We start from the raw sequence: 17,944 nt of genomic DNA, 5'->3' as shown, positions 1-17,944 counted from the left end.
TCCGGTCCCATGGACTTGTGCACGTCCAGCTTTTCTAAATAGTCCCTAACCACCTCTTTCTCCACAGAGGGCTGGCCATCTATTCCCCATGTTGTGATGCCCAGCGCAGCAGTCTGGGAGCTGACCTTGTTCGTGAAGACAGAGGCAAAAAAAGCATTGAGTACATTAGCTTTTTCCACATCCTCTGTCACTAGGTTGCCTCCCTCATTCAGTAAGGGGCCCACACTTTCCTTGGCTTTCTTCTTGTTGCCAACATACCTGAAGAAACCCTTCTTGTTACTCTTGACATCTCTTGCTAGCTGCAGCTCCAGGTGCGATTTGGCCCTCCTGATTTCATTCCTACATGCCCGAGCAATATTTTTATACTCTTCCCTGGTCATATGTCCAAGCTTCCACTTCTTGTAAGCTTCTTTTTTATGTTTAAGATCCGCTAGGATTTCACCGTTAAGCCAAGCTGGTCGCCTGCCATATTTACTATTCTTTCGACACATCGGGATGGTTTGTCCCTGTAACCTCAACAGGGATTCCTTGAAATACAGCCAGCTCTCCTGGACTCCTTTCCCCTTCATGTTAGTCCCCCAGGGGATCCTACCCATCCGTTCCCTGAGGGAGTCGAAGTCTGCTTTCCTGAAGTCCAGGGTCCGTATCCTGCTGCTTACCTTTCTTCCCTGTGTCAGGAAAATCTTCTGCAGACGTTGGGGCAGATTCATTGGTACACACTGGCTGCCTTGCATCACTGGAGCAGAACAAGTACCTGAAGCGTATGTATGAATCTGGCCCCATTTACCTTTTTGAAATTAAACCTAGAACTTGATCATTTTCCCATTGAATCAATAGGAGCAGGGCTGGGTCCTTGTTTATATTCAGAAGCATTTGACATTTGCATGGATACATAGTATGATTACTACCTAATTGGCCATAGTCTTTTCTCACATTGGTTTCAGTTGAGTTGCTTTGGATTTACACTGGTGGCCTTTTAAAATCTGTGTCAGGACAGAATAGAGAGGATGGAGGTGAAAAGACCCAGGCACTTCCCTAAAAACTGTTAGATTCCCAGTTATAAGATAAAGGAGGAGAATGCTACTAAATATTTTATTGTGATGGATATAAAGTAGCCTAAACTAGAACTAAAATATCACAAAACACTATGTACTGGAAAACATTATCAAATGATTTAAATGTGTGGGAAGATATTGAACAAAAGAAGGTTGGTAAAGATGTATAAGCATTTAATCAAATAAAGCTAGGTTTTACTAAGGAAACATTTTTTTCTCACTGTAAGTTTCCACAGAGTATGTGAATATCCAATGATATTGAAGTCACTGAGTCCAATAAACTTGGAAAAAGATACAATTTACTGAAAACCATAGTTTCCATGAAACAACTATATGCAATGTAAAGCTATTGAGAAGTTGATATCACTGTTCCCCTCCAAAATGGATTCAAGCAAATCTCTCTCTCTCTCTCCTTCCTCTCGCTTCATAGTTTGTCAGTACCCTTGTGTTTATTGGGTCCCAATTATCCAACTGATAGTTTGGGATATGATATATGACTGACTTTATAAGGCTGCTCCAGCTAATGTAAGTGCCTCACTATGCTGACTTAATAACACCACCTCCGCGCGCGCGGTGGAGAGTCACAGTTGATGTATTTCAGAGTAGCAGCAGTGCAATGAAGTGAGCTGTAGCTCACGAAAGCTTATGCTCAAATAAATTTGTTAATCTCTAAGGTGCCACAAGTACTCCTTTTCTTTTTACAGTTGATGTAGTAAGTCTGACACAGTGAGAGTGTACTCTGTGTTACTTACATCAACTGTTAATGGTCTCCAGCAGCTGTCCCTCAATGTCCCCCACACACCATTCTGGTCACCGTTGTGAACTCCGTTGCCCAGGGGTCAGGTAGACAGGAAGCCCTCCTTCTCCTTTAAAGCCCCACAAATTTTTGAAATTCCCTTTCCTTGTTGCCCAGCTTGCCAATTACACCTAGCAGCCCTCTATTGCAGAGCGTAACTTCCCAGCTGACCATGAGCCCTGTGCTTGCAATGCTCATGACAATAGTGGAGAGTTGTGCAGGCACCATGCTTCTGTCACCGAGGAGGGATGCATGGGTTTGTGGGATTATGAAAAGAAGGTGTGAAAATTATGGGATGCAGATGAAATTATGGAATGGAGAACCCGGTATCATGCAAAGTTGACTCCATGCTCCCAGTAATCCCTGTCTGACTTTTTCAGACCCATCAGGCATTGCAAAAACTTCCCAAAGACCCTGTACTCCATGGTGGCAACTTGCACAGTGGGATACCTACTCATGGTGCACTGCACTCTGCATCGATACAAGCACTCCTGGTAAGGACGCACACTGCTGACACAAGGAGCCAAATGTGCACACACACAAGTGATGTAATAACTGGGGCAGCTGTATGCTGACGTAATTTAGGTCAACACAAATTTGTAGTGTAGACATGGCCAAATGTAGAGAATCATGTGCATCCTGATTGGTTTCTTATGTGCCTTTTGAAAAGCAAGGACATAGAGCTCACTTCTAGTCCTTTTGAGTTTAGCGGACTAATACAGGACTCATGTACTTTAGCATACAAAAAGACTGAAAAAGCTAGGTTTTGGAGAGGAGTGGGGCTCAGTTCCCCCAAAATAAGCTCCTCTACTGGAGAGAGTTGACAATACAGCTTTACAAACAAATCTTATAAACACACATTAGTTTTTAATCTATTCTCTTTCTTAAGTATTGCATTTAATCCATATTTCAATACCTACAGGAGAATAAGTGAGTTGAGTCCATGAAATGTTAGTGGAGAGATCTGGTTGATCTTGTTATTTTCAATTATCCTGTAAATCAGAACAAAGTGTATATCAGACTGATACATTACTGGGTCTGAAACTGAACAGACATTAGAAAAGATAATGTACCCTGAAGTGGCATTATTCAAATACCCATTTGAACTACATAAGAATACTGAATTAGCATACTGTGATATATTGAGGTAGAGTACTGAAGCTTCACCAAATGACATGGGAACTCCTTTTCCAATGCAGTTCACATGATTATTTGAAAGATTTTTTTTAAACTTAAAAATAAGAGCAAGTTTCTTGTCAACTTTTAAAACAAGGTCATCAGAACTTTAACACCATACAGAGAATTTCTTCAAAGTATCAGTACATCAAAACATCCCTGAGACAATCCTGCAATTAAACATGCACAGTAAAAGTTTGTCAGTTATTTTTCATCAATCAGACAGATATGTAATTAATGCCCTTAAATCTCAATGTTATTTTTTTCAAATCCCACGGTCAGAAGAAGCAGTAATATTGTCAGGATTTCATATTATGAATGTCATTTCCTCTGTGGGATGTGAAGCACCATATACAGGCAAAGGACTGTCCAAGAAATTCCATTCTGAAGTGCTCCATTTCGGTCACTTTGGAGTATCTGATTTATTTTATGTATTATTTTGTGTTAAGCAGTTACTTATTTATAACTGTGCATACTACTGAAAAATAAGCTACAACAGAGCCATGGAAGTTCTAGGGCTCAATTCTGCTTCCAAAGTCACTGGGAGTTTTTATGTACTGGGAGTAGAAGGATTCCCTTAATTATCATGCTGTATACAAAGAAATGTTACATAGATAAAAAAAGATACAAATATTTCTTTGTGTTGCCTTAACTATTTCTTGAGAAAATCTATCCAAAACTAAGAACTGTACGTACAGCCACTCAAGCTTATGCAGATCTTCAAAGACACCAGGCTTTAAAAAGGTTATCTTGTTGTGACTCAGATACCTGAAACAAGATCAATTAAGATAAAAAACAATAGACTCTCTAATCAATGTTAGAGGAGTGAAGAAGAATTTTAAGATTTTCTTTTATTATTCCTAACAGTATTATTAAATTACATCCTCAAGAGATTCCATTGTTAACAATAAAAACATTTATCCTTGTGTGACTGTGATCACATATTGACCCTTTGTCTCTTTCAGGATGCTAGTGTTTGCCATGGTAGCAGCCTGGCATTCTGATTAAAGATATGGCTGCATGGACAACAGTGAAACTACGTCCAGTTAGAGCTTTTTGGCAATGATCATCTAGAACATTTTCATCATCTTTTCTATTAGAAAACACAGTAGGCTCTAACTACCCTCCTTGCATCAGAAGCATTTAGGGCCTGCTTCAGCTCCCACTGAAATGAATGGCAAAACTCCAATTGACTAAAATGGGAGCAAGTTCACAGGTCGTAGGTCATTAGGCATAGGTTTTAGATACTGGAATAACTGAAAAAGACTGAAAAATAAAGAGTGGGACTGCAAATTGTCTGAAGTAGTAGTAATAATAAACGATCATAAAAAATTAGGGTGAAAAATACAAAGAATAAGGGTAATAACAGCTTTGGAATTTATCTTTTAAGTGATTTCAGTACATGGATTTATTTTTTTGTACAATCTCACTCATTGGCCAAAACTATTTTTAAATTGGAAAAGAGTCATCTTTTGTAAAATCTGCTGCACAATAAGAAGCAAGAGTCCTTTCCTTATGTAATTGCTTCTCTACAGAAAAATAAGAGTTTTCAATTATCTCAAATTAAACATGGCAGCCCTACTGTTTTCATTCCTGGCTCATAATTCCATAATGACTCATTCCAGGATAGCGGGCATTTAAACAGCAAATTTTGGAGATAGGGACAAAGTACAAGATCCATGAAATACTTTAAGAGTACTTTCCTGCCAAATAACCTTGCTACCATTTGTCCAAATCCTCTGAAGTTTTTAGTGAGAATAAGCGCTGAGTGAATTGAAGTTCAGAATTTGGGCCATTTTGGAATTATCTAAGGTCCACAATGACCGAGAGAGAAATGTATAGCTGTTTTCAAAAGTTCCCCCATTACACATTGCTTCAGCATTGCAATGGTAATACTTACAGTTTTGTCAGGTTGTATAATCCTTTGAAAGCATGTGCCGATACAGTTCTGATTTTATTATTCTGAAGATACCTAAGAAGATATAATAATGACAACAATTCATTCTGTAAAAATGCAAATGCAAAAAGATCCCCAAACTTATCAACTAAATTTCAAACTAAGTACATATATTATTTAAAAGGATGCTGTCAAGGTGGCTAGGCCTTAAAATTAAACTCTCACGGCAGTTATTTCACATGGCTGGTCTTATCTTAAAGATTTCAAAAAGTGTATTTAAATTAAAAAATAACACCTTGCTGCAGTGATAATTCAAAATCAGCCAAAACAAACACCTGACTTGCTTTGCATTCATTGTAAATGAACCAGTGCATGCATGCTGCCTCCTGATTTCATCCCTAATCCTGGAATCTGATCTGTGTAAGGAGGAGACATTTATGCTTGTGCAGAGTCCTACTTTGTCAACAGGCATGCATGGGTGCAGGATCTGCCTCTGCAGATAAGACTACAGAACTGTTATAATGGAGTGCATGCAGTGATTTGTTTATATTGATGTATATAGACAGTTTTGGGGTTGATGTCATTCTAATAAGGCCTGCAGCAAAGGTTAATTACAACACTTTGCTGGAATTTCTATTTATAATATGGGTCAATTGTCAAAGGGTTGCATTTTCGGTAATTTAATCAAAATGTATTATGAAACTTGCTGATTGTTGCTAACAAAGTATTATGCATACTTCCCCACCCCGCTTTTTGCTCCATCTCCTTTAATTAATTAAATTAATGAATTGAGGCAGAGGTGAAAGTAAGCCAGTACACCCCAGTACAGTGTACTGGTAAGAGCTGGTGCGCCGTACCGGGACTGGCTTTCCCAGATGGCAATTTAAAGCCCTGGGGTAGCAGTGGCAGGGCTGCAGCGGGGATTTAAAGGGCCCCGGAGCTCCAGCCGCCACTAGTGTCCTGGCCCTTTAAATCCCCGCCGGAGCCCTGCTACCAAGGGGAGCGGTGGCGGGGCTCTGGAGGGGATTTAAAGGGCCGGGGTGGGGTAGCGGCTGCCGGAGCCCCAAGCCCTTTAAATCCCTGCCTGAGCCCTGCTTCCCGAGCCCTGCGGTAGCGGTGGTGGGGCTCTGGCAGGGATTTAAAGGGCCCCAGAGCTCCAGCCACCGCTACCGCTCCGGCCCTTTAAATCCCTGCCTGAGCCCTGCTGCCCAAGCCCCGAGGTAGTGGTGGCAGTCGGGAGCCCCCAGGGCTCCTCAGTGATTTAAAGGGCCTGGGGCTCCACTGCAGTAGCGGCAGCTCGAGCCCTGGGCCTTTTAAATTTTCCCCGAGCCCTGGGGCTCCCAGCCACCTCTGCAGCTGATAGCTCGGAGGTGATTTAAAGGGCCCCGGGCTCCCAGCTGCCACTACTGCAGCTGGAGCCCCGGGCCCTTTAAATCAATCAATACTTACCGGTACGCCAGAGTCCTGAGCAGGGGGCATGTCCTCAACCGGAAGAGGCATGGCCTTAACCAGAAGAGGCAGGGCCTTAAAGCCCCGGGCCCTTTAAATATTGATTTAAAGGGCCCGGGGCTTTAAGGCCCTGCCTCTTCTGGTTAAGGCCATGCCTCTTCCGGTTGAGGACATGCCCCCTGCTCAGGACTCTGGCGTACCGGTAAGTCCTCTAACTTACTTTCATCCCTGAATTGAGTTTCAAAATATTACATACGGTATCATTAGTTTTGGGGATAAGATGTTAGACTTGTATTTGATTTTAAAAAGCATGCTTCCCTTCTCTATACAATATTTTCTTTGTTGTAAAAAAAATAAACGTTTTCAACAAAATCAAATAAAGGATTCAATCCTGCTCCTGTTGAAATCAATGGGAGATTTGACACGGATTGCAAAAGAAACAGGATTGGATCCAAAAAGGTCTTATCAATTTGTGAGAAATCCCTTAGCAAACCCACACTTGTGAATCAGAAGGAAATTAAAGGAATTAAATTCTGTAAGCAAGTGTTTCATGTATACGTTTCATTTAATGAAACAAGACACTTTGTTTTCAGAACGTTTTTAGTTTGAGATCTAAACTGTACTTAAATTTGTGAACACAAGGTGGTGCTGGACAACCTCAGAATTCAAGTTAGAATCCAAGAATGCTCTAAGAAAAATATTATATGTCTTGAGCTGGCAACAATGATAAGTGGTCCTATGCTTTCACACTTTATTTCTCAATTGTTCCTTATTTTTCATGATTCACCCTCATAAAAGGACTGGGATTTTTTTAAAATAATGAAATGTATACAGAACATCTATAGTAATATACAAGAAATCAATCAAAAGGTTTTGGTCACGATATAAGCCATTTTGTGGTAGTAATCACCAGCAGTCATCACCAAAAGGCTCAGAAATGTGATTTAAAAAAAAAAGGTTCTCAAAGACATGAATGAGTCTTTTTATGACAAGGAATGCCTTTTACTTTGCAAACTTTCAGAACACTGAATGAAACTGTATCCATTTTCTTTCATTTCTTCTGATAGAATTGCTGTCTATTATAAATTTAATTTCTTTAAGACACGATAGATGTTAAGATCCACATTATTATTAGTTTTCTAATGTACAAAAAAAATGATAAAAATGTCATGTCCAGAAAGTTTAAGCTGTAAAAAAGGGATGGAAGCCACATCAGGCTATTTGAACAAAAATAACTTACACGATTGAAAATTTCAGCTAAAGGTAAGAAACAGTAGATTTTTTTAGTATTATCAGAGTTTTATCAGTAAGCCATAAAATTGCCTTATCACAGTTTGTTCTTATTTAAGATTTTAGGTTAAAATGATTCCTTACAGGTTTTTAAGATCCTGGTACTTCTTGAAACTATCAGCAGAAAGCTTTCGTAACTGATTCCGTTTAAGGGACCTGTAATAAAAATAAAATTATTCTGTAAGTACACTAAGTAGGCCAAATTCATCCCCAGTATAACTCCGCCAACTTCATTTTGATCTAATCAATTTGCACCATGTTTTAGTTGGCAGAAATTTCTATAATAAGTTAAATATTTCCAGTAAGGTTACCCTTATATGCCAGTATGTGTATGTGTGTGGTTTGAAAACTAAATGGAGAAGGGATTTTTTGTTGTATACCCTCCTCCTGCCTCTGCATCGTATTAGATCACTGGAATCCATTTATGTCAATGGAGTTAAACCAGGGATGAGTTTGGAAGGAAAGGGTGGTTTAGAAGGGGGAAGGGTGTCACTTATCTTACATTTCTGGGCAGGATTTTGGTTTGATTTTTATAAGCACTGTTTCCTCCACCCCTTTCTATATATAAACTCATATCAGCTGCACATTATGCAGCAGTTGAAAGATGAAATTAAAGTGGCAAAGCTAATCTTACTGAAAGAGCTTAAGGGTCTGTCTACACCAAAGCGGGAGGGTGTAATTTCCAGCTTGAGGAGACATAGCACAAACTCTGATCAAGCTAATATGCTAAAAACAGAAGTGTAGCTGCAGCAGGACAAGTAGCGTGAGGGGCTAGCAGCTCGAATACAGAGGGTTATGTATTCAGGTGGTTATCCCCTCCTGCTGCTTGCGCCACCGTGGCTACACTTCTATTTTTAGCATGCTAGCTCCATCATAACTGGTGTGGATATATCTTCTCTAGCTGAAAATCACACTTTCTGGCTCCAGGGTAGACATACCCTAACAATATAAGCCCTGTAGACCCAGGAATGAGAACTGCATGGTTGATCAAGAATCTTCCATAGGGCAATACATAAAATTACAAGCGGTGCTCTTGGATCAGCATTGTAGGATAGGTTTCAGAGTAACAGCCGTGTTAGTCTGTATTCGCAAAAAGAAAAGGAGTACTTGTGGCACCTTAGAGACTAACCAATGACTTTGAGCATAAGCTTTCATGAGTTACAGCTCACTTTATCGGATGCATACTGTGGAAAACACAGAAGATGTTTTTGTAAGGAGAGTGATCACTTTAGACATTGTAAGGAGAGTGATCACTTTAGATAATCTATTACCAACAGGAGAGTGGGTTTTGGGAGTGCGGGGGTGGGGAGAAAACCTGGATTTGTGCTGGAAATGGCCCACCTTGATTATCATACACATTGTAAGGAGAGTGATCACTTTAGATAAGCTATTACCAGCAGGAGAGTGGGGTGGGGGGAGAGAAAACCTTTTGTAGTGATAAACACCTATTTTTTCATGGTCTGTGAGTATAAAAACATCTTCTGTATTTTCCACAGTATGCATCTGATGAAGTGAGCTGTAGCTCATGAAAGCTTATGCTCAAATAAATTGGTTAGTCTCTAAGGTGCCACATTGTAGGATAGTATTTTTCCCCCTCAGAGGGGAGGTAGATTTTTCATCCTTGAGAAATCTTCAGTGTTCCCTTCACTTCCACTAACATTCTTACTCAAGTTCTCACATAAGAGCTACTATCCTTCTGGCCAAAGATGACTGGAAGGGACTCACTTTGGGTCCTTGTCATCGCTGCTCCTTAAATCAGTTTGAAGGGTGGCTGTTTTATGACATGAGGCACTTAGGGCTAAATTCGCCACCTTTGCAGCACTCTGTGGACCTTCTGACCTAGGGAGCAAGAGACTGGGACTGAGACTCTGACCCAAGTCTCTTGTATTACAGAAGACAATAGTCAACAGCTGGGAATCACAGGGTGAAGCCATTTTAATTACGCAGAAAATGAAATCCTGTGAGAATAATTAAAAATGTGTTTTTCCACATGGGCCTCTCCATGTCTCTGCTTGAGCCCTGAGAACTCATTTTTTTCCACCTACTTTAAATGCATTGTACCTCTCTCAATGATGCATATCATAGCCACTGCCCTTCCAGTTTAAGATTAATCAGGATTCCCTTCACAGCTCACTAATGCAGCACTCCTTAACCAGCAGGGAGGGTTATTGTTAAATGCTGTGAAACAATCCATTTCTTGGAAGTTGAGTGAGCTGTCTCCAAAGGCACACTCATCCTCTGCTGACCTCATGAATGAGGGATAAGTACTAATAAAAACTGTGTCTCTAGCACCAAACCACTAGCCTGGCCTTCATGCTCGTTTTTAAACTGAAAAATTAGCAGGCACAGTATTTCCTTCAAGATGTGGATGAAACTTCCACATATAAAGACAGAATTTAAAACTGTCTAGAAGAAGAGTTGGCTCTGGCATTACCTGATCATGGATTGTCATTAGTTTATAACAAAATTTGAGGGCTGGGAGAGCTTGTTAAAATAAAGTGATAATGCTATGACTTCTATTCAGGAGTAAAAAAGGGCAATGTCTTACAGCACTAGATTGATCAGAACGTGCAGGCAAATGAACAACAGATACATGTGATGGATTTAAGCAGCAGCCTACAACTTTATTAATTTAACAGTGGGGAGGGATGATATGTGGCCACCCCTCATTCTCATGTAACACACAGTGTGGGGCTACAGGGCTCCCACCAGATAACCAATAGCTCAGGGTATACATGCTCAGTCCTACCTTTAGGACTCAGTTTGCTTCTGAAGCCTCTCTGCCCCCCCCTCGTATGAGGGGCGAACAGAGGTTACTAAGGGCAGACCTCAATCTACACAGATTTCAGGTCTCCCTTATTCCTATAGGCAAAAGGTCGACCAGTGACATTCCAGGTCTCATTTACCTCTGGGAGCCGGCCATTTATCTGCACTGGACACTGGCTGCAAGTTGTGATGATCTAAGTGCTATCTTCTTAATGTTAAACTTTAAAGTCCTGCTGCTTGACCCAGCTGTGCCTCCATGGGTACATCTACACAGCCAGCAGCAGCCCACGGCAGCAAGCCTCAGGCCCCAGGTCAGCAGACTTGGGCTCATGATACCACGCTAAAAACAGCTGTATATACAGCACTTTGAAGTTGCAGCTCAGTCTCTGATGCCCACCCCCTTCCGCTTCGGAGCCTGAGTTCCAGCTCAAGTTGCAACATCTAGACAGCTACAATTAGTGCTGCAGGGTGAGCCCAACAAGCCTGAGTCTGTTGACCTGGGCTCAGAGGCTCACTGCTGCGGGCTGCATAGACAATCCGTAAAATGCCATGAGGAAGGTGAAAAAACCCACCAGACCCCTACCTGTTTGGTCCAATGGGAAAAATTCCTTCCTGTTATGGGCTAAGGGGAGGGAGGGCCATTTAGTTCTTGCACAGCCCCTACTCCCCCGCAATGTATTTAAATTCTCCAGCTAGCAGGAGCAACAGGATTATGAAAAGCCTTGAAGAATTTAAATAGATGGGTGGAGGAGCAAGAACCTCATAGAATATTAGAGTTAGAAGGGACCTCAGGAGGTCATCTAGTCCAACTCCCTGCTCAAAGCAGGACCAGTCCCCAACTAAATCATCCCAGCCAGGGCTTTGTCAAGCCTGACCTTAAAAACCTCTAAAGAAGGAGATTCCACCACCTCCCGAGGTAACCCATTCCAGTGCTTCACTACTCTCCTTGTGAAAAAGTTTTTCCTAATATCCAACTTAAACCTCCCCCACTGCAACTTGAGACCATTCATTACTCCTTGTTCTGTCATCTGGTACCACTGAGAACAGTCTAGATCCATCTTCTTTGGAACCCCTTTTCAAGTAGTTGAAAGCAGCTATCAAATCCCCCCTCATTCTTCTCTTCTGCAGACTAAATAATCCCAGTTCCCTCAGCCTCTCCTCATAAGTCATGTGCTCCTAATCATTTTTGTTGCCCTCCGCTGGACTCTTTCCAGTTTTTCCGCATCCTTCTTGTAGTGTGGGGCCCAAAACTGGACACAGTACTCCAGATGAGGCCTCACCTGTGCCGAATAGAGGGGAACGATCACATCTATCTGCTGGCCGTGCTCCTACTTATACAGCCCAACATGCTGTTAGCTTTCTTGGCAACACTGTTGCCAAACTCACTGTTGGCTAAACTTATCCCCCAGTCAATGAGAAGGCAGCAGACCTGAGGAACCCTGCTTGCTGCCACACATGCACTCTTACATCCCCCACACCCAACCTTCCGGGCACCATGTTATGTCACCTGCATTCCGTTCAAGATCGATCCCCAGTTGACTACACGTGGTAGCACATAGTAGAAGCATCGTGGATACCAATGTGAAATGGTCTGAATTTGTCAGACAGGAAACTGTTGCTTGGCTATCTGCACCTGCTCTCAATCTAATTAATGATGAGCCCAGAGCTGCATCACCACAGAGTCTGACTTGGTGTCCACACCCTGTTGACAAATGGCAGCACAGCAAACCCAAGACTTCAAAAATCAGAAGATAAATCTTCTAGGTTTGAGTTTATTTCTAACCTGAAATACACACAAAACCTACCTCCCAGAGCATATGCCTCTGTGCCCCACATGTCCATTAAAGAAACCACTGCAAGTAGGTTCATGTCCTGAAAATAGCAAGAAACTTTACAGAAAAATTCCTCAGGTGGGGATGTTTGATGCTGCATTTTGTTTCCCAAGTGGGAAGCACAGCTTCACACTTGAGTGTGTAAGCCAGGACCAAAGGCCAGGCCACCCTCCAGATCTCTCTCAAATCTTAAATCTTGTTGTACTGACTTCTTATCGTGAGATAGTGAGCAAAATCCCTACCTGTAAGCCCCTATTCATACAGGCATTTCCCTGAATTTCAGGTTATTGGTATAAGTAAAGGCTACTTGCAGGAGTAAGCATTTCAGGATGAGGTCCTAAGCATGTGTGATTCACAGAGTTATTTCTCTTGCAGTGTTTCTTGCTGCTGGTGAAATTGTACTCATTTGAGGCATTATTGCAAACAACAGCTGACTGCAGACTTACTATATTTCACACTTTGAACTGTGTTTTAATTTCTTTTCTCTTATTTTATGCAGGTATAATCTGTGTTTAAAAGCACTTTACTACAAGGCTTGTCAACACAGAATGATATTGTACTTTCAGTTTACACCAGTTTCAGTTAAACCAAATGGCTCTAATTATAAGGGTATAATTATGAGATAGTCTGCAGAGTTGATATTCAATGTTGTTCATATCAAGAAGCTGCTTGTTCTGCTCTACTTACATCAGAGTTACGTTTGAAGAGACTGAAGGGACAGCGCGTAAATTGGCACCCTCACAGTCAAGCTCTAGCCCTCGGCACAGACATTCTGCTGGCACAGAATCAACCACTGAATGAAGAGAAGATAGCGGTCATGGCAGAAGGTAGGTGATGGGATGGGGAGAAAAGAGATGGTAGAAAAATGGGTTTAGTATAACAACATGTCAGAGCACACTAAACAGAACTGGATAATGCTTTAATTTAAGGTTCTCAAGTACACATTTAATTTAGATCTAGTAACACAGTGACTGATATAAATACAGATAATTAAAAGATTGGTAATGACTCCTGAATCCAGTACAATAGCATCACATTTAGAACACAACTTTGAGCTTGATATTTTGATTGTGGCCTGATATGGTGGGGAGGATGTTTTATCTGTCTTGGGTCCTATAACCCGGGTGCGGTACTGAGATGGTGGTATGGAGTTTAGAAATAGTTCTAAGTTGCTAGTTAGATAATTTTTAGTAGCAAGTAACGGAACCTTGATATCTGCCTGATTTGCAAATGCAAACAGGTTTTGTGACCATAAGCAGGTTGTGGTACATGAAGGACCAAAATGTCAGTGGTTTTACTGGTAGGTGTTGGCCCATGTGCAAAAAAAAAAAAAAGCGCACCATTGCATGCCCATATTAAAGCACACATGTAACTACATGCATGAACAAGCATCTAAATATCTAAATATCCATGTGTGTACATACATTTAGTAATTTTGTACATAAATACAGACAGGATTTTGCACATATAGTACATGGAGCATGTACATTTTAAAAAATATTGACTCACAAAATTCTATCATTTGCTCTAACAAATGACTGTCACAATCACGAGCTTGTCCATGGTGTTAGGTTTAATGGCACAATATTGTCTCATGTAATGGAAAGCGTTGGATGTATAAAGAAGAACAAAAACATACATTTTGAGAAGATTTAGCAAACTTGCAGAATGGACAGCAGATTTTTTTTTCTATATTTTAAATTTCACATAAATGGCTACATTTTGAAAAATGGAGGCTTAAGGGCCATGCCCAAAAATGCGAGCACATGATTTGTGCTGCAGAATTGTGATTTCAAGGACCAGTTTGACAACTGCACATTGTATTTGTCCAGGCAATCGCCTGATTTACATGCAACTGTGCTCTCACAGAGAGATTTCCCTCTTAAATTTTGGTCCTAAACAACGAGATTAATATAGTCCCTCACAAGAATGGCCAAACCTTTCCATTTTTTTCCAGCTCAGACACTACAGGCTTGTCTACACTTGAAACCGCTACAGTGGAACAGCTGCCATCTGCAGCTGCACCACTGTAGTGTTCAGTGTAGACACTTCCTAGTCTGATGGGAGGTGTTTTTCCATCAATGTAGGTCAACGTAGGTCACTGGTGTAGGTAATCAACCTCCCTGAGAGGCAGTCGGTAGGTAGGTCGATGGAAGAATTCTTCTGTCAACTAGTGCTGTCTACACTGCGGGTTAAGTCAGCATAACAAGGTCACTCAGGGGTGTCAGTTTTTCACATCCCTGAATAATGTAGCTGGGTCGACCTAACTTTTGAGTGTCGACCTGGCCTAATTTAGTGTTGAATTATCTATGGATAAGAATTGTAAGTTTTTACTTGCAAATGAGCAGACCGAATCTGAATAAAATGCGCATTTAGGAATCTTAATTTAGCTTTACTCAATCTTTATACAACATATTTCACATCTGGCTCTTCAGTTAAGTCAGTTTGCACAAAACCACATTTTGATTAAAACTGACAGGCAATATCAAGATGCTTTTTCCTTTTAGTCCCTGTAGTTTGTACCGTCATTTATTCTTTGCACAGTTACAACCCTGATAATTTCTGTTTGTTTTGTTAGATTCTTCTATAACTGTTAGCATTTCCAAAGGATAAGGTATTAGGAAGTAGAGATTACTGCAGTGAGGGAAGGCGATCAAGCCTCTTGGCTCAGGAATTGAATTGTACAGTTCAGAGCCACTCAATAATAGATCTTTTACTTTTCAACAGTTTCCAGTGTGGAAAAAGTTAATCAAAATTTTTTTTGACAGAGTACTTGTGAAAAAAAAAATCATATCTGCTTCTCTTCATTCCCCATGATGTGAAGCTACCCGCTATACCTCCTTCTGTGGCTGGGATGCAAAACTCAATTATTGTGTCTTCTCTTAATCCTAGCTCTGCACAGAGCAGATAGTGAGGAATGAACCTATCTAATAAAGCATGACCGCACTGGCAAGAATGATGGGCAATATACTACCTCAGTTTAATGACTGTAACTCTCACTGAAGTCACTAAGGATTTAGTGCAGAATGTGGTATGATAATACAGTAGCAGGACCTCTGGCAATTGGCTGATTTAATCTGTTACTGAAATTATCACAAGAAAACGACAGGTACAACCCAAAAGACTTGATCTAAAAACTCCCAGATTTGAATTTGTTCAAAATCTGAATTTTCCATTTTGGTGCCATATTTACTGATAATACTTCATAGCAAATCAAAATTATATTAGGAACCTGTATCTGTTTCCTTTTCCTCTTTGCAGTATCTGAATGGCTTACAAATTTCAAAAGACGCATGTAGGATCTGAGGTTTTCCCTCTCCCAGGAGGAAGGGATTTTTAAAAAATATTTATGTATGTATACATTTTGATGTGTGGATATTGTAGGAAAGCTAGGCTGATAATTTTTTTTTTTTTTACATTTTGTTCTGAAAGATGTGGGGTTTAAGTCAGTCCTCTTTGTGCATCTCTCTAAGAATATATATTGTCCTCATAATTGGTTTATCTGTGATGTTTCTAATGGAGGAATTAATCTTTTTCAGAGAGCAACTTCACTGTAGCCTGAAAGTCACTATTAATGGACTTAAAATTTGCATAAATGCATCGAAACTATATGAGATTTTCAATCTATTTCACTATAAATGGAATGACATTGCATCTGAATATGTTGTAAGAATATTTCCCAGAAGGAAGTATGTTGCACTCACTGTACTAATCACATGAATAACTCCTGTTAGTACTTACAGCACTCTGATGTCTTTACCCCAAAAGCATGTGAGGAAGTCATTTCATTGTATTTTGCAAAATACTTATCAAATTGTTGAGACCATCCATTGTTGTCTCCTAAGAAGAAATCAGAGAAGGCATGTTATATCAAAACAAAAACAAAACAAACAAAAAAACCTTCAAAACATTTCCCACAGGTACGATAGATAACAGGAACTTCATTAAATTTGGTTGTACAATCCTTTGCACACACAGACACACACAGGTTAGGAATTATGTGCATTTTGCAGGAAAAGTTTGTTCTACCTTACAGAATCCCAGCATTTTGGTGTGACTTTTGTGACAAAGAAAAAAAAAAGTCTTAAAAGCCCAATTTTCCCTCAAGCAAAGCTAATCATGTAACAGAATCCTAAAAATGAGAGGTAAAAAGAGACCTATGAGGTCATCTGTTCTTCTTTCTACCAGTGCAGGCTTATCTCCCCACCGTATATTCTCAAGTGCTTTGTCCAGCTTAGTTTCAACGACTCATATGATGGGACTTCCACAATTTTTTTTGGAAGACTGTTCCACACTGTAATAGACTGCATTGTGAGGAAATGTTTTCTGATATCCAGCCTTAATTTCTCTTTGCTCAGTGTCTAGGTCAAGGTTATATGTGCAGTACTTTTGGGGACAAGTTATGAGACATATTCAAACCAACAAGCATAACCTAAGTTCACCATACACTTTAAAGCAGCATTCAACACCACTGTCTGAAACTAGTTACTGTGCAGCTCTTTCAACGTCTTCCCACAACTAGGGACTTCCAAATATGGTGATGCCATGCAACCATGAGAGCACTGTTTCTTTGGAAGACTTTCACATATAGTTGTAAATAATGTTTTCTGGTCAAGTCAAAACCTAATAAAGAAGACAGAGGCACACTGCTAATAAACAGGAAATGGAGTTGACTTCCCTGTTAAAGTTGCTTGTGTCAAAGTTTCCATTCTAAGACGGATTTTGACTTTTCTTTAACTTTGTCAAAAAACTCCCTTTGGCCTAAAATTTTTCATTTGGATCAATTTGGACCAATATCACAAACGATGCCACTAATTATCAAGACAGCAGCCACTAGCTGGAGATTCAGAAATGTCAATGGTAATTTAAAGTGTTACTTCTAAATGCAACTATGTCTTCACTGTTAGAAACACTTCTTGTGTTATGAGCTTTACAATGATTATTCTTAGCCAAATGATTGCAGTTTTGTTCTAAGAGTCATGAATCTCCATGAATGGACTCTCTTCCTCCCAAATTTTATAATTTAGTGTATACTTGATACCATTCATTGTGGAAGCATTTAATAAAGCTTTATAATCAAAGGGCCATGGCTACATTTATCAGTTTGGTAATATTGAAAAAGGGAAAAGACCAGAGGTGAAATTTATTTACCCAGATATAATTTTTCCTTCTCTGAAGTGGGGATCTGAGTTATTCCTCCTCATCTTCCAACCATGGAAGTGCCTTATTTTTAACCTCCACTCTCCCACCCATCTTTCTAGTTTCACAATGCAGTGCCAACAGGAGGAGTTCAGAAAACTGATTACTGGCCGAAAATGATGAATTCCATTTCATAAATGTTTTTGATGTTTTGACATGTTTCATTCCAACATAGAATGACAGTTTTAATTAAAAGGAGAGAGTATAACCTCAAGATAGCCAATAGCTCAGTGATTAGGGCACTCACTTAGGATGTGGGGGACTCAGGTTCAAGTCCCTTCTCTACTTGATCCAGACAGTGGAGTGCTCTAACCTTGGGATATAGAGTTAGTCTCTTTCTGGCCTGATGAATGTTTACTTATTTATACAAAGTGAACAGCCTCAAGTGGAAAGATTGAGAGAGAGACGAACTGTAGAACCCAGAACTTAGGGCACTACGTTCAAGGCCCTGTTCCAAATCCAAGAGAGGAAGGACCCACATGAG

The 17,944-nt window shown here is 40.3% G+C and overlaps 1 protein-coding gene across 1 annotated transcript in view; it reads right to left on the bottom strand.

Annotated features, from left to right (window-relative positions):
- Positions 1–16,060, bottom strand: part of RXFP1 (relaxin family peptide receptor 1) — a 36,387-nt gene extending 20,327 nt beyond the window's left edge. The window contains exons 1-6 of the mRNA XM_077815417.1: positions 16,003–16,060; positions 12,949–13,054; positions 7,748–7,819; positions 4,928–4,999; positions 3,724–3,795; positions 2,772–2,843 (exon numbers count right to left, since the gene is read on the bottom strand). Coding sequence (XP_077671543.1) covers positions 2,772–2,843; positions 3,724–3,795; positions 4,928–4,999; positions 7,748–7,819; positions 12,949–13,054; positions 16,003–16,045 — 437 coding nt within the window. The 5' untranslated portion in view covers positions 16,046–16,060. The remainder of the gene's footprint in view (positions 1–2,771; positions 2,844–3,723; positions 3,796–4,927; positions 5,000–7,747; positions 7,820–12,948; positions 13,055–16,002) is intronic.
- Positions 16,061–17,944: the final 1,884 nt, after the last annotated feature.

The sequence above is a fragment of the Eretmochelys imbricata genome, chromosome 4, assembly GCF_965152235.1.
Source record: "Eretmochelys imbricata isolate rEreImb1 chromosome 4, rEreImb1.hap1, whole genome shotgun sequence".
Classification (NCBI taxonomy): domain Eukaryota; kingdom Metazoa; phylum Chordata; order Testudines; family Cheloniidae; genus Eretmochelys; species Eretmochelys imbricata.
The sequence above is the reverse complement of the archived record's forward strand: the minus strand, read 5'-3'. Positions and strand labels throughout refer to the sequence as shown.